Genomic DNA, 13,359 nt, shown 5'->3' on the forward strand with positions numbered 1-13,359 from the left:
TAAAAATTTTTTTTAGACTTTATTTATTTATCTTTAGAGGGGAAGGGAAGGAGAGAGGGAGAGAAACATCAATGTGTGCTTGCCTTTCATGCCTCCCCTGCTGGGAACTGGCCTGCAGGGAACCAGCCTGCAACCCAGGCATGTGCCCTGACTGGGAATCGAACCGCGATCCTCTGGCTCACAGGCCTGCACTCAATCCACTGAGCTACACCAGCCAGGGCTCAATAAAGCCAAATATTTTAATTAAATACGAGTACAGCTGAGTTCCTAAAAGCAAAGGGTCCAAGAGAAGCAGGTTCCAATCCCAGATCTGTCACTCATTCTTTCTGCAAAGCACCTACTATGTGCTGAGTATTGTTTTTGGCGTTGGAGCTAAAGCTGTGAACAAAGAAACCTGCATGCTGAGCGTCCCTGGGCAAGGCGCCAAGTCCCCATTTCCTCATCTGGAAAAAGGGGAAACTCGGTAACCACCCCGCGGGCTTGCTTGTGAGGCTCTCGGCCCAGAGTAGGGCCGGAACGAGCTCTCCACAAGCAGGTGGAGCCTGGCCCCGGAGCCCCCGCTCGAACCACTCACACGGCCTCCATCTAGGGCCAAGGGAGGGGCCCAGTTCAGCTGCCCCAGTTTTCCAGGGCTGAGTGAGAAAATCTGTATAAATAAAAGCCACCCATAATTCCTGCACTTAGGGATGACCTCCTACTAAGGGGCATGGTGAGGCCTCCAACCATGACCATGCCCCTTAGTAGGCACTTCGTCTGTGCTGAAGGACGTGACTCGCCCGCCTGGTTGCTCTCACTTTTGCAGTTTATTTTCCCTTTTGCCCCCCCCCCCCCAGTGCATGTTTCCTGTATGCTATGGTCAGGCGTGATTTCACTGACTCCTCAGCCCAGGGACACCCTCTGAATGGTTCTCCGTTGAACCTGAACACCCAGCACAGTGACACGTTAGAGCAGGTGCTCGGTAAAGCCATCCTGCCAGGTGGGCAGTGGGCGAATGGGCCACCGGACGTGGGTATTATTGGCTCCATCTCACAGACGAGGCAAGTCAGCTGGGAGAGGGGACGCGCGTGCCCGATGGAACCGCAGGAGGCATCAGAAGCAGGCTCAGGCGTGGACCTGGCTGCAGCCTCAGAGGGGCCCCATGAGAGGAAGAACCTGAGGCCCTGAGGGAGACGGGCCGTGCCCCGGGTACCACTGCTCCTTGCTCCCCTGCCTGCCCCAGCCCACAGGGAGGCGGGGAGATCGTGGTGCATTGGCCAAAGCCCCAGGCCCTCCCTTCGGCGCGGCCCTCCCCCCACCCCAGACACCCCCACAGGGCCACTCACTAGTTTCAGGGAGAATCTTGGTTTCTGGGCACTCGACTCACTGGTGGACTCAGAGGTGGAGAAAGACTCAGCTGGGGATGGACAACAGGAGCGAGGTTATAATCTACAGGGAAAGTGGGGGCATTGTCTCCCCATTTCCCGGCAACGAGGTGGGGTTTCAGTTGCCTGGTTCCCACAGGGTCCGGTGTGTTGTTGGCTGGTGAGACTCGATCTTCCTTATTTTCAAACAGGTTCCTTTTTTCTCCTTCTTTCGCTCTCTTTTAATAGCCCCCTATGCAAAAGGGTTAACACAGCAGGCCTGAGACTGCTCTCCTTGGAACCACCTGCTCGCAAGGCTGCCCTTGGCTGTCATCTGGGAACCTGGATTTCGGGAGGGTTCCAGCCTTTTCTAACCCAGGGGTCCCCAACCTCTAGGCTGCAGACTGGTACCAGTCTGGGCCTGTGAGGCTCTGGGCCGCACAGCAGGAGGTGAGCTTGAATGGAACGTGCTTGAATGATCACGGAACCATCCCCTCCCCACCCCAGTCTGTGGAAAAACCATCTTTCACATATCCAGTCCGGGTGCCAAGAAGGTTGGGGACCGCAGCTCTAGCCAATCGGAGGGCTACGCCTGTGCCCAAACTGTACTGCTGTCCTTCTAAGGGCTGGCATGCTGCTACGTTCCAGGCAGAGGGGCCCCACGTGACTGGCCCCCCCCAAAAAACCCCAGGTGTGGGGTCTCTAACAGTGCACATGCGCTGGCTGTCACATCTCAGTGTGTCCGGTGTGACTCCACAGGGAGAAGGCTCTGGAAGCTGCGCTGGCTGCTCTCTCCCGACACTTTGCACCCTGTGCCTCTCTTCTTTGCCAACTCTGCTGTGTCCTTTTGCTATGATGGATCGTGGCATGAGAGGCCCGTGGTCCCCCAGTGCATCCCTGACCTTGGGGTGGTGCGGGGGACCCTGACCCACCCTGTAGGCCTTTGTCCACATACAGGGCTGAGTGCCACGTGATGGATGCAGACCCCCTCCAGGGGGGACTTGCTGCCTTTGTGCAGCCCCACACGCCCGCCACAGGCAGCCTTTAGCCCCTCGGGGGCCCCTGAGCTGCAGATCCGGGTGGCCCACACCCAATGTCCACTGAGTATGCTGTCTGACTACACTAACCCTAGTGGACTGTAGACATGAACACAGTGAATTTTATGTTATGTAAATTTTATCTTAAAAGACGGCCTAAAACTCCCCGAAACCACCTAAAGGGCTAAGAACAGGGCCTGGCCCTGAGTAAGAACTCAGTGAACGTTAGGTTGATTATTACTAACACTTCTAGCTCGGTTTTCTTCTTCATTGTAACAAGGTGTCCACTGTTTGATGTTTGACTGCTGACAGCTTTTCGGTCTGGCCCTGCCCCTGCCCCTTCCCCTCCCCTCCCACAGCTGCAGAGCTGCTGGGAAAGCCTGGGGTTCCCTCCTCGGGTGCTGGTGGGACAGTCCAACCACGTGAGGCCCTGGCCTCGTGCCTTTCCCTGTCATCTCAGGGCATTTCAGACCTGCTGCCCCGAGACAACGCTACAGGAAATAAACCTTTCATATCCTCTTGGTGTGTGACATCATCAGACTCAACATTGAAACCAAATGTGCGCAGGGCAGGGGGCCATCCCATCTCTGCAGGGTAGAGTTATCCTTACCATTCAGTCACACTGGGCTTGCATTCCCACATGACAACAGTAGGTGGAGTCAAAGGACAGTGCTCTCCAGTTGGCCACAGTCCCCACCGCTCCCAATCGTCTTACTCCCAGCCTCCTGCACTCATTTACTCTATCTGCCCGGCTGCTGTAGGTGGGTGGTCTGCAGTCCCAAGTTTAAGAAGATGCTGCCTAGAGGCAGGTCTGCAGCTGGGATATGGCTTCTCTTTTTATTCTCAGAAAGGGGTTTCCCTCCCCACGCCCTGGCTGCAAGATGGCCTGGTCCAGCCCGTCACCTTGCCTCTGCCCACCCCCCGCCCACAAACAGAGTGTACCTTCGTAGAGAATGCCCTGGTCATCCCTGCTCTGAATGGCTCCCAGCTTCCAGTGTAGTCCCCGCTTGTCTGTCAGCACCATCCCCGTGGGCAAAGCCGTAAGCGAGGTGGTCACCCGGCTCCGCTTCACTGTCTGAGGGCTTCTTTTTGTTGTCTGCGGGTTCCTTTTGGGGGTGGGAGGTGTTTTCTGGGACCCTGCAGCAGGATGGCCAGAATAAAAAACAGGCATCGGGAGAGAAGAGTTGGACAGGTAAGGAGACAATACACATAGTACTGTTCATTTGTTCAAAGAACAAATGTTTCCTGCCACCTTTCACGGGTCAGGTCTTTGTGTGACAAAACTGGGGACCCAGACACGAGTCAGACCCGGGCCTGTCCTTCAGGAGCCCCTAACTAGGTGGGGGAGTCTGACCTGGGCACAGCTGGTCACACAAGGCACTTCAGAGAGATGTGAGAAAGAGACTAACTGTGCCCGGAGAAGTCAGGGAAGGCTTCCGGGGGAGGCTCTGGGGCGGAGGGGACATCTGAGTTCAGTCTTGCTGAATGGGTAGCATTTGCCAGGGGAAAAAAACAGACATTCCAGACATTCGACTAAGAACACCCTGAGACAGCACCTGACCTTGTGCTAGTATAAAGAAATCTGTGAGACTGGCTCCCAGACGGGCAAGAGAATGGGGTGGCGTGGAGAGGAGGAAAAGATATGGGCGACTGGGCACGGGTACAGGAAATATCAACTACGCCACTCCCTGCACCTGGCATCCACCCAAGGCACAGAATGGCAAGAGGCAGTGGGGCCTGGAGGAGAACAAGGGACAAAGAGGAGACACCGAGGGCCGCGACTTCCGATCTGAAGGCCTGGTAGGAAGGGGACCGGCACGTGGTCCTCAAGCCTCCCTTGTTCTCTGGCTGCTGTGGGCCACCCACAGATGACTCTGGTCCCTGTCCACACAGGACTCTCAGTCCAGCAACTGAGGCAGGACGGGACAAGGAGTCTGGAGGGGACATGTGCTCAAGTGAGCGGCACTGGCACTGTGGGCGCCCAGACAAAGGACGAAGAAGAGAGGCCCTGCAGGAAGACGAGATGGCCTTGACCTGGCCTAGCGTGCTTGGAAGGGGCTTCTGACAGATCTAAGCCTCTGAGCATTGGAAAGGCGGCAGCAAGCCGGGCCGGAGAGGGAGGCAAGTGTGCGCTGGGCTGAGAGGTCAGGCCTAGCGAAGAAGGAAGCCGCGGACCCTAACAAGAATTTCCAGAAAGCAGGTGGCCTGTGCGCTGGGTCTGGTGAGAGCTCCAACGGCAAGCAGACGCCACAGAGTCGTAGACGCCAGGCTATGGGGCACGGGGAACAGTGGGTGACTGTGAGCGGGGACCGGTGGGGTCAGAGCTGGACTGCAGGGGAGCCTGGGGGCAGGGATAAGGGGCCAGGTAGGTGTGAGAGACACCTGAGCAGGGGGATGATGCCCCACACATGGCCGGGGACCCGCCTCATAACCATCTACAGGCAGGCCGGACTGACCCTGGTTCTTACCTCTGGGTTTCTCAGGGGGACTCAAGGTGTGTTCAGACCCAGAACTGTCGCAGTCTGAGGAGAGGGATGATGGAGAAGAAGTGGCACAGCTGGACCATTTTACTTTCTTGACAGAGAGTTTAGAACCACTGCTCTCTCTCTTTGAGCCTAGTGAAGGGAACACTGAATGCAGACGGGTTACAGAGGCCCTTTCCACAACCGCAAACCCAGAAACCCTCGGTTCACACCCGCCCGCCCTCTGCTCTCCGGCCTTTGCAGCCGAGTCCTGCTTCTCCTCCAGGGGTCTCAGCCTCTGTGTTGTGTCTTCTACCACTCTGTCACTCTGTTCAACCTTTTAGGTAGTTTTTCAGATCTATTTTCCAGCTCATTATTCTCTTTTCGGCTTTGCCTAGCCTACAGTTTCAACAATCCAATGAGTTTCTGATTGCCGTGATACTTGTTTTTATCATCGCAGGTGTTAGTGGGTTCTTTTTCAAGTCTGCTAGGTCAATTCTTACTGACTTCTGTTCCTTCATTTTTTACATATATACAGATATAGATGTAAAATACATAACATATATATATATATTATACATATGAATATATATATAAAGCCCTCATCAGAGGATATGTTTTTATTAATTTTAGAGAGAGGGAAAGGGGGAGAAAGAGAAAGAAACATCGGTTGGTTGCCCCATACCCGCCCTAACTGGGGATCCAGCCCACAACCCTTTGGTGTGAGGGATGAGGCTCCAATCCTTCATTATAAATTTCTTCCCCAATTTCCTTAAATGTATGAAAGGCGGTGTGTACACAGTCTCAAATGCTAATCCCCAGGCATCTGGTCAGTGCGGGTCTGAGTCTGCGGTTTGTGGTTTCCCCGGACTGAAGCTTGTTTCCTGGTGTCTTTGTTGATCGATCGAGAGCACATGTTCCCACGGGAATTCTGAGGTCAGTTTTTAAAGGGTGTTCCACCCTGACTGGTGTGGCTCCGTGGATTGAGCCCAGGCTGCGAACCGAAGGGCTGCCAGTTTGATTCTCAATCAGGATGCATACCTGGGTTGTAGGCCAGGTTCCCAGTGTGGGGCGCTTGAGAGGCAACCGCACACTGATATTTCTGATCTTCTCTTTCTCTTTCCCTTCCCCTATCCCTAAGAATGAATAATTTTTTTAATAAATAAAATCTTTAAAAAAAAATAAAGGGTGTTCCCACAAAAGATTTGCCTCAGTTGGGGAGGGGCACCGACATCTCATCCTTTTACACTAACTTTTCTGCTTGGGGTTTTGGGGGGCTGCACAGTGCAGTATAAATTCTTGCCCCAAACTGGTGAGGACATGAGATTTTGGTTTGGAATTCTTAGAACATCCTTCCTTTTTCTCACCCACAACCAAGGCTGAGACAGATAGACGCCTCCAACAATCTTCTCTGTGAAAACGGTTTTTTGTTCTAGTTTACCTACTGAGGAGTCTCAGATTTTAAAGGTTTCCAATCTCACATCCCATGCTGCTGGGGCTCTGAGCTTAAAATTTTATTTTTACTAAAATTATATCTAAACTTTATTTAGGTATTATTTATCTAAAAATAAATAAGTTAAATCTTAAAAAAACAAGACACTCTTTCCATTCCATCCAGAATTTTGTGGCCCACTGAACCACAGGGGCCGTGGCCTGTCGTCTGGTCTGCCAGATTGCTAAGAACAGAGGTCGTCTTTCCACGGACACCACCTCGGCTGGCACATCTGGTCCCTGGACTGCTGAAATGGTCCCTTAAGTGGCTTCCATGCCACCAGCCCACTTCTTACACGGAGCAGCCAGAGAGGCCATTCCAAAATACAAATCATATTGTGTCCCCCACGTGGCCGAGACCCTCCCACGGCTGCCCGCTGTCTCAGTGATCACTAAATTCCTTACCCGTGGTCTGCAAGCCCCTGCGCGTCTGTCCCCAGGTAGGCTGTCCTCCTTTATTCCTCTACTTTGCATGGCCCCTCCCACCGCACACCCCAATGCCTGGAACTCTGGTTCCAAGCTCCTCACCTCACCCCCACTCTTCATTAGCAAAATCTTTAAAAATTTTTTTTAAGGATTTTTTTATTTGTTAAAGAAGAGAAGGGAAAGAGAAAGAGAGGGATAGAAACATTAATGCAATGTGTGGTTGCCTCACACACGCCCCCTACTCAGGACTTGCCCAGCAACCCAGGCATGTGCCCTGACGGGGAATCAAACCAGCGGCCTTTCAGTTTGCAGGCTGGCATTCAATCCACTGAGCCACACCAGCCAGGGTGTCATTAGCAAATTCTTCTCATCCCTAGGTCTCGGCTCAAACATTACCCACCTGAGGAGGCCTTCCTTGATCCTTTTATTCTGTGGCCCATCTATTTCCCCTTGGTTACCTTGCACTCTATTGGTAATTGTGTAGTTAATGTCTACTCGCCCTCCTGGCTTCCAAAAGCTCTGCAAGACGAGAAACCAGGTTCATCCTGTCTGTTACTGCCGTCCTGGGGACACACACTGCACCTAAGCACACAGTAGGTGATCTGTGTGTATCTGCCACATGACTGGGCAAATGAACAATGAGCCAGCCTTAGGTTGGCGCTAGAGAAGGCTGGGGCTAAGAACTAGGGCTCCGAGGTCGTGCCAAGGCAAGTTCTGGTGGCGCGTGACTGGAATGTAGACACGATGTTGGATATGAAAAAGCCACCTTGAAAATCAAGGCCATAAACATGGGAAGAAATACCGCATGCTGAGGAAGGCTGAGTGGTCAGACAGCAGGAGCCCGCGGCCCTGACCACATCATGGGGACACACCCCACACTGAACCATCCCCGTCGGACTTTTTTTAATAAGAAAAAATAAACCCATTCATTTGTTTCAACTCTTCAGGTAGCGTTTTCTGTTGCTGACAGCCGAACACAATCCCAAATGGTAAAATGAATGCTGCTGAACTCTCTGCCTTCTGTGGCTTTCAGGTGAGTAAATCCACTTCTGTTTCCCAAGGCAGAACCCACGCCTGGACCTCCTGCTGGCCAGGACCCAGAGCTGATGTTACAAACCACAATCAACAGCCTGCCAACCATAATAAATTCCTGCCCTTATGGGGCCTAAAGATGAGAAGCGATATAAATAGAGTCGATACTTCCGAGAACCAAAAGGCAATATAATAAAGCAGGGGCAGAGGATAAGGAGTGTCACAGGTGGGAAAGATGGGATTTTAATTAGCAATGTCCGGGAAGGCCTTCCTGAGAAGGCAACCACTACGTCAAGACCTGAAGGAAGGGAGTGGGAGAGTGGGTCACGCACCAGATGTGGGGAGAATCACCTTGACAGAGGGAACAGCAAGCGCAATGTCTCAGAGGCCCAGGCACGCCCAGGTGTAGAGGAAAAGGGAGGAGGCCCGGGTGGCTGTGTTCCCCCCTGAACACCCGCACACTTCACCCCCTTCCAGGGCAAAGGTCAAAGCCCCAGTCCTTACCTCTCAAGGATGACACAAGCGGTTTGACAAAGGCCTGGGAACCCTCAGGCTCCTCTTTAGACAGAGGCTTTCCGCAGTAGGGGCAGAATTTGAACGCTGTTTTGATACTGTTGCCACAGTCTGAACAGAAGGCGCTCATGCTAGAAGACAAAAGTGCGTCAGAGGGAACAGGAAACTGAAAGAGAAACTTAATCTATTGCCAAAGAACAGCCAGCCAAGTTCCTCACAGAAACAAGACTACAAAGGAATGAAAAAAGTGTACGCCCACAGGATCCACTTCGGAAGTGGCCACTCCTAAAAGGAGTTCTGCCCACTGTGTCCAGCCTGTAGCTCCCAGTCTCTCTCTAATGGCCTAGGGCAGTTATAAAGCAGAGCAAAGGTGCAAAGCAGAACTGCAGATCTCACAAAAGATCCAGGAATGCCTCAAAGTCAATGAAAATTATGCAGGAGTGCTGCTCCAATCACAGAAGCACTGAGGGTCTTCAACTGCATTTGTGATGTTCGTTTCTTGAAGCATGGATGGGGATGGGAGAGGCAGCTAGCTGATGCTCACCGATGCTCCTACATACTCCCCTACACTTCCCAGGGTTCCTTGCAGTTAGATTGGGGCCACCTGGCTAGTTCTGGACAATGGGGTGTGAGTGGAAGTCATTTTTCCGCTGAGGCCATTAAGAGCCAGAGTACCTCTTCTGTTCTCCCCTCCCCTGCAGGGGTGGCCCTGGAGGCCACACACTCCAAATGCCACAGCTACGAGATGAAGGAGGGTTGCCTGGCTCATGCTGGAATCTTGTGATCAGCATATAGACTTACGTTGTACTGAGCCACCAAGATTTCAGGGTTTATTTGTTACTGCAGCACAGCCTGTCCTATCCTGACTTAGTGAGACAATGGGTATTTGCTGCATTACCCTCTAAGCCTTGTGTATCTCTGGAATATTTCCCAATACTTTGAAAACCAGAACGAAAATCACACAAATGAAGATAGGGCAGGTATATTCATTTACTAAGGCTGCCATAACTAAAAGCCACAGACAAAGTGGCTTAAAAACAGGAATTTGTTTTCTCATAGTTTTGGAGGCCAGAATTCTCAGGTCAAGGCATCAGCCAGCCTGGTTTCCTCTGAAGCCTCCCTCCCTGGGCTGGCAGACGGTTGCCTTCCCACTGTGTCCTCGTGTGGTCACCCCTGTGTCCTAATCTCCTCTTCTTATAAGGACACCAGTCACATTGGGTCAGAGCCCTGTCATCGACTGTTTGGGCTGCTATAATAATATGGTCACAGATTGGGTGGCTTATAAACAACAGAAACTTGTATCTCACAATGCATGGCTGGGTTCTGGTGAAGGTCCTGTTCTGGGCTGCGGTCTGACCAGTCCTGTCTCCTCACACAGTGGAAGAGAACAGGGCACTCTCTGGAATCTCAATTACATGAGGTTGAACCCTCATGATTTAATGCCCGTCTGCCCAAGGCCCCACCTCCTACTACAAACACACTGAGCATGAGGATTTCAATCTAGAAATTTCAGAGGGACCCAAACATTCAGACCCCAGTGGGCTCACTCTAACAACCCCATTTAAACATTAGTACTTCCTTAAAGGCCCCACCTCCAATACAGTCTCACTCTGAGGTACTTGGGCTTAGGGATTCCACATGCAAATTTTTACGAGACACCTTTCAGTCCATAAAAGCAGGATTAGACTAGTTAATAAGTGAAGAGAACATCAGGAAGGATGACAGTGCAATAGACACTTTAAATGAATGTTTTAAATAGCAAAAGAAAAAATTATCTTATTGTAAGACAGGGTGTCCAAATTTCTGGTATCTCTGGGCCACACTGGAAGAAGAGAAGTTAGTTATCTTGGGCCACATGTTAAATACACAAATACTAACAAAAACTGATGAGCAATAAAAAAGGTTTTAAGTAAATTTATGATTTTGTGTTGGGCGACATCCATAGCCATCCTGGGCCGCCTGTGGCCCACGGGCCATGGGTTGGCCCGTAAGACTTAGTGTATAGTACCAATTATAAGCTGGACTATCGAAATAGAAATCAAAATAAACTTGGGCTTGTGGCTTCATTTCATGTTGCAAGAGAAAGTTCTTCCCTTTTTATTCTTGGCAAATAACATTTGCATATGTTTAAGGTGCATGTGATGTTTTGATGTATGTACGCATTGTGAAATGATTACCACAATCAAACTAATTAACATATCCATCACCTTCCATGCTTATTATTTTGGGGTATGTGGTAAGAACACTTGAGATACTCTTAACAAATTTCAAGTGTACAGTATACTATTATTTACTATAGTCGCCATGCTATACACTAGGTCTCCAGAACTTAACCACTTCATAACTGAATGTGTATACCCTTTGACCCATATCTCCCCCTCCCCCACCCCCTGCCACTGGTACCTCTTATTCTACTCTCTAGAACTAGGAATTGAACTTTTTTTTTTAAGATTCCACATATAAGTGAGGTTATAGAATATTTCTGTGTCTGGCTTAGTTTAACCAAACCCTTGTTCTTTCTTCACAGCAAAGGTTGGTCTCTGTTGCAACTGCAGAACAGAAGAGTTCTTTAAAATGACAGGCTCTTGTCCCAGGCTACCTGGTTTTGAATTCAAGGTCTCTTGAGTGCTGGGCACCTAACTTAACCTGTCTGTGCTTCATGCTGCCCAGTGAAACGGGGCTTCTAACTATCTGATAGAGTGGGTGTTGAGGCCTAACTGAATACATTTACCCGTATTTTTCGGACGGTAAGACGCACCTAGCTTTTGGAAGAGGAAAAATAGAAAAAAATTGTTTGAAGCCAAAAATGTGGTAAAATATTTAATAACATAATATTTCACCAACGTAAATGTAAACAGAACTCAACAGCAGCATTAACCACCATTATTCCTCCCAAACTTGGGGCGGGGGGGGGGGGCCCAGGCACAGGCAGAAGTGCGTCTTATAGTCCAAAAAATACGGTATAGCCAAGTGCTGAGAACAGGGCCTGGCCCATGGGAAGCCTTTTACAGTAGTGGCTGTTATTACCATATCGAGCCCTGTATCTCATTTATTAGGTGCTGTTACTATTTCTACTTTCCCCTTGTCTGTTTCTATACTGTAAGTTCTGAGCCCCTCAGGCCTCTCCATTCCCACTGGTGCTGCCTCGTGGAATTGCAGGGCCCACCCTTGAAAAAGCAAAGGCTGAGAAAAAGGTTCCTACTCCCCTAGCTCTGCAGAAGAGCAGAAACCACGCTGTGGCGTAAAACCACCCCCGTTATTTGCCACACAGCAGGTGCATCAGACAGCTGACTGCAAAGACTGCTGCCAGGTATCCTTCAGCTTCTTGGAGGTCTGTGATTCTGATTGGTCATTTAACTTCATAATTTGTTGCTGTGGCAACAGCGCTGAAATGGATATCCTCTAGGTCATGGGTGTCAAATTCGCTTTTACTGGGGGCCACATCAGCCTTGAGGTTGCCTTCAAAAGGCCGAATGTAGAGCTCTTTGCCCCTGGTTAAGGAGTAGTTACGTTTATACAGTTCTAAAATTACATTCAGCCCTTTGAAGGCAACTGCAAGGTGGCGACCCTGAAGAGCTGTCCCAGACTTTGTATTAGTGGGAAACTTGTGTTTGGACTAAGCTGCTGAGGTTTGGGGTTGTTACTACAGCATACTCTAGCCTTGTCTGACTAATATACTGACACTTTGCTGGATTACTCATGGAAACAAAAATTTGAAAATTTGTGGGGTTTTAAGTGGCTTTAAGCAGAATATGCCAAGTGTCCTTGCATAAAGATGGCTTCTAGGGTGGGGCAAACGCCTACCCAGTGACCATGTCACGTCCATGACCCAGGTCCTCCTGGGTCTAAAGCACCAGAGCAGTGACACAGAAGAGATGGAGCAGTAGCAGGCTGTTCATGGTGAACACAGCTTAAGGGGCATGTGCCTGAGGGCATGGTACCTTTCTGGGGTTGAGGTCTGGCCCTCAGATTCACTGGGTTGCAATCTCCATTTAAACCAAATCCTGTAAGTGAATAAAGGTGGAGAGACTGACTCAGGTCATTTCATATGTAAGGGAAAGATAATGGTTAATGTTTATTGAGCATTGGCTACTGTAGCCAGTGTGTGCTTATTTCATTTATTCACTCAATAATTATTCACTGAACTACTAATATTTGTCAATCACTGGGAGTATAGCAGCAAAAGAAACAAACATGGCTCTTCACCTAACAAAGCTCACATTCTGGGGACGGGGGAACCAAGATAAACTGTGAGCAAGTAACTATTTATTAGGTCAGACAGAGATAGTGTTATGGTAATGGCTCAATAAATACAGATGGAAGAAAGAAGTCTCAAGAGTGCAGAAGTCGCCTGTCCATGGTTGCACGGCTAAAACCCAAGACTCCAACATTCAGGCTAGTCTTTATCATTCATTCACCCATTTATTTTATTTGTTCAACAAATATTTACTGAACATCTACGTGTTAAACACGGTGTCCCTTCTTAAAGGTTATGAGACACAGCACAGTAAAAGAACTAGAAGCTAGACTCCACTGTAGCGCAGGAGGGGCCGTTGTTAAGGAAACCGTGACTCGCCTTACGCCCGCCCTAAGCAGAAACCAGGAAGAATTTGCCAAGGCGGGGGCGTCTGTCAAACTTTCCAGTCCTCCGCCAGTCTCAGCCGCAGCCACGCCCACCACAAAGAGCCCAAAGAGGCTTGGGACCATTAAGATAGCAACCAGAAGCTTCATAAGTCCCAAAACCTGCTGCCAGGGACTCCGCCTCTCACAAAGAATTGTGCTGACGTCATGTTAGCTCGACCGAATTGTTTATAGGGTACAAGAGACTTCTCCCTGCTACACCTCAACTTCCCCTCACTTCTGAACTTGACAAGCGGAGTGGAGACCAAATACCTGGGGGGGTAGACCCTCGGATACCTGAGGGACTGGGACTCACCTTCTCAGCGGCCCCCGTAAACTTCCGCTTGAGGGAAAGGCTCAGCGCACGCATTCTCGGCACGGAGGCAGCCCTGCGCCCGCGCAGGCGCTGCTGACCGCACCCCCCCCCCCCAACCGCGC

The 13,359-nt window shown here is 50.4% G+C and overlaps 1 protein-coding gene across 6 annotated transcripts in view; it reads right to left on the bottom strand.

Annotated features, from left to right (window-relative positions):
- VRK3 (VRK serine/threonine kinase 3) overlaps nucleotides 1-13,332 on the bottom strand; it is a 36,557-nt gene extending 23,225 nt beyond the window's left edge. For 2 of the 6 annotated variants that reach the window (XM_037147025.2, XM_037147022.2), the window contains exons 1-6: nucleotides 13,238-13,332; nucleotides 12,243-12,305; nucleotides 8,293-8,432; nucleotides 4,846-5,007; nucleotides 3,320-3,514; nucleotides 1,323-1,393 (exon numbers count right to left, since the gene is read on the bottom strand). In XM_037147025.2, coding sequence (XP_037002920.2) covers nucleotides 1,323-1,393; nucleotides 3,320-3,514; nucleotides 4,846-5,007; nucleotides 8,293-8,431 — 567 coding nt within the window. In that variant the 5' untranslated portion in view covers nucleotide 8,432; nucleotides 12,243-12,305; nucleotides 13,238-13,332. The remainder of the gene's footprint in view (nucleotides 1-1,322; nucleotides 1,394-3,319; nucleotides 3,515-4,845; nucleotides 5,008-8,292; nucleotides 8,433-12,242; nucleotides 12,306-13,237) is intronic. The other 4 variants (XM_037147026.2, XM_037147024.2, XM_037147023.2 and 1 more) reach the window with 4 other exon arrangements.
- Nucleotides 13,333-13,359: the final 27 nt, after the last annotated feature.

The sequence above is a fragment of the Artibeus jamaicensis genome, unplaced genomic scaffold (assembly GCF_021234435.1).
Source record: "Artibeus jamaicensis isolate MK-2021 breed Jamaican fruit bat unplaced genomic scaffold, CSHL_Jam_final scaffold_804, whole genome shotgun sequence".
Lineage (NCBI taxonomy): Eukaryota > Metazoa > Chordata > Mammalia > Chiroptera > Phyllostomidae > Artibeus > Artibeus jamaicensis.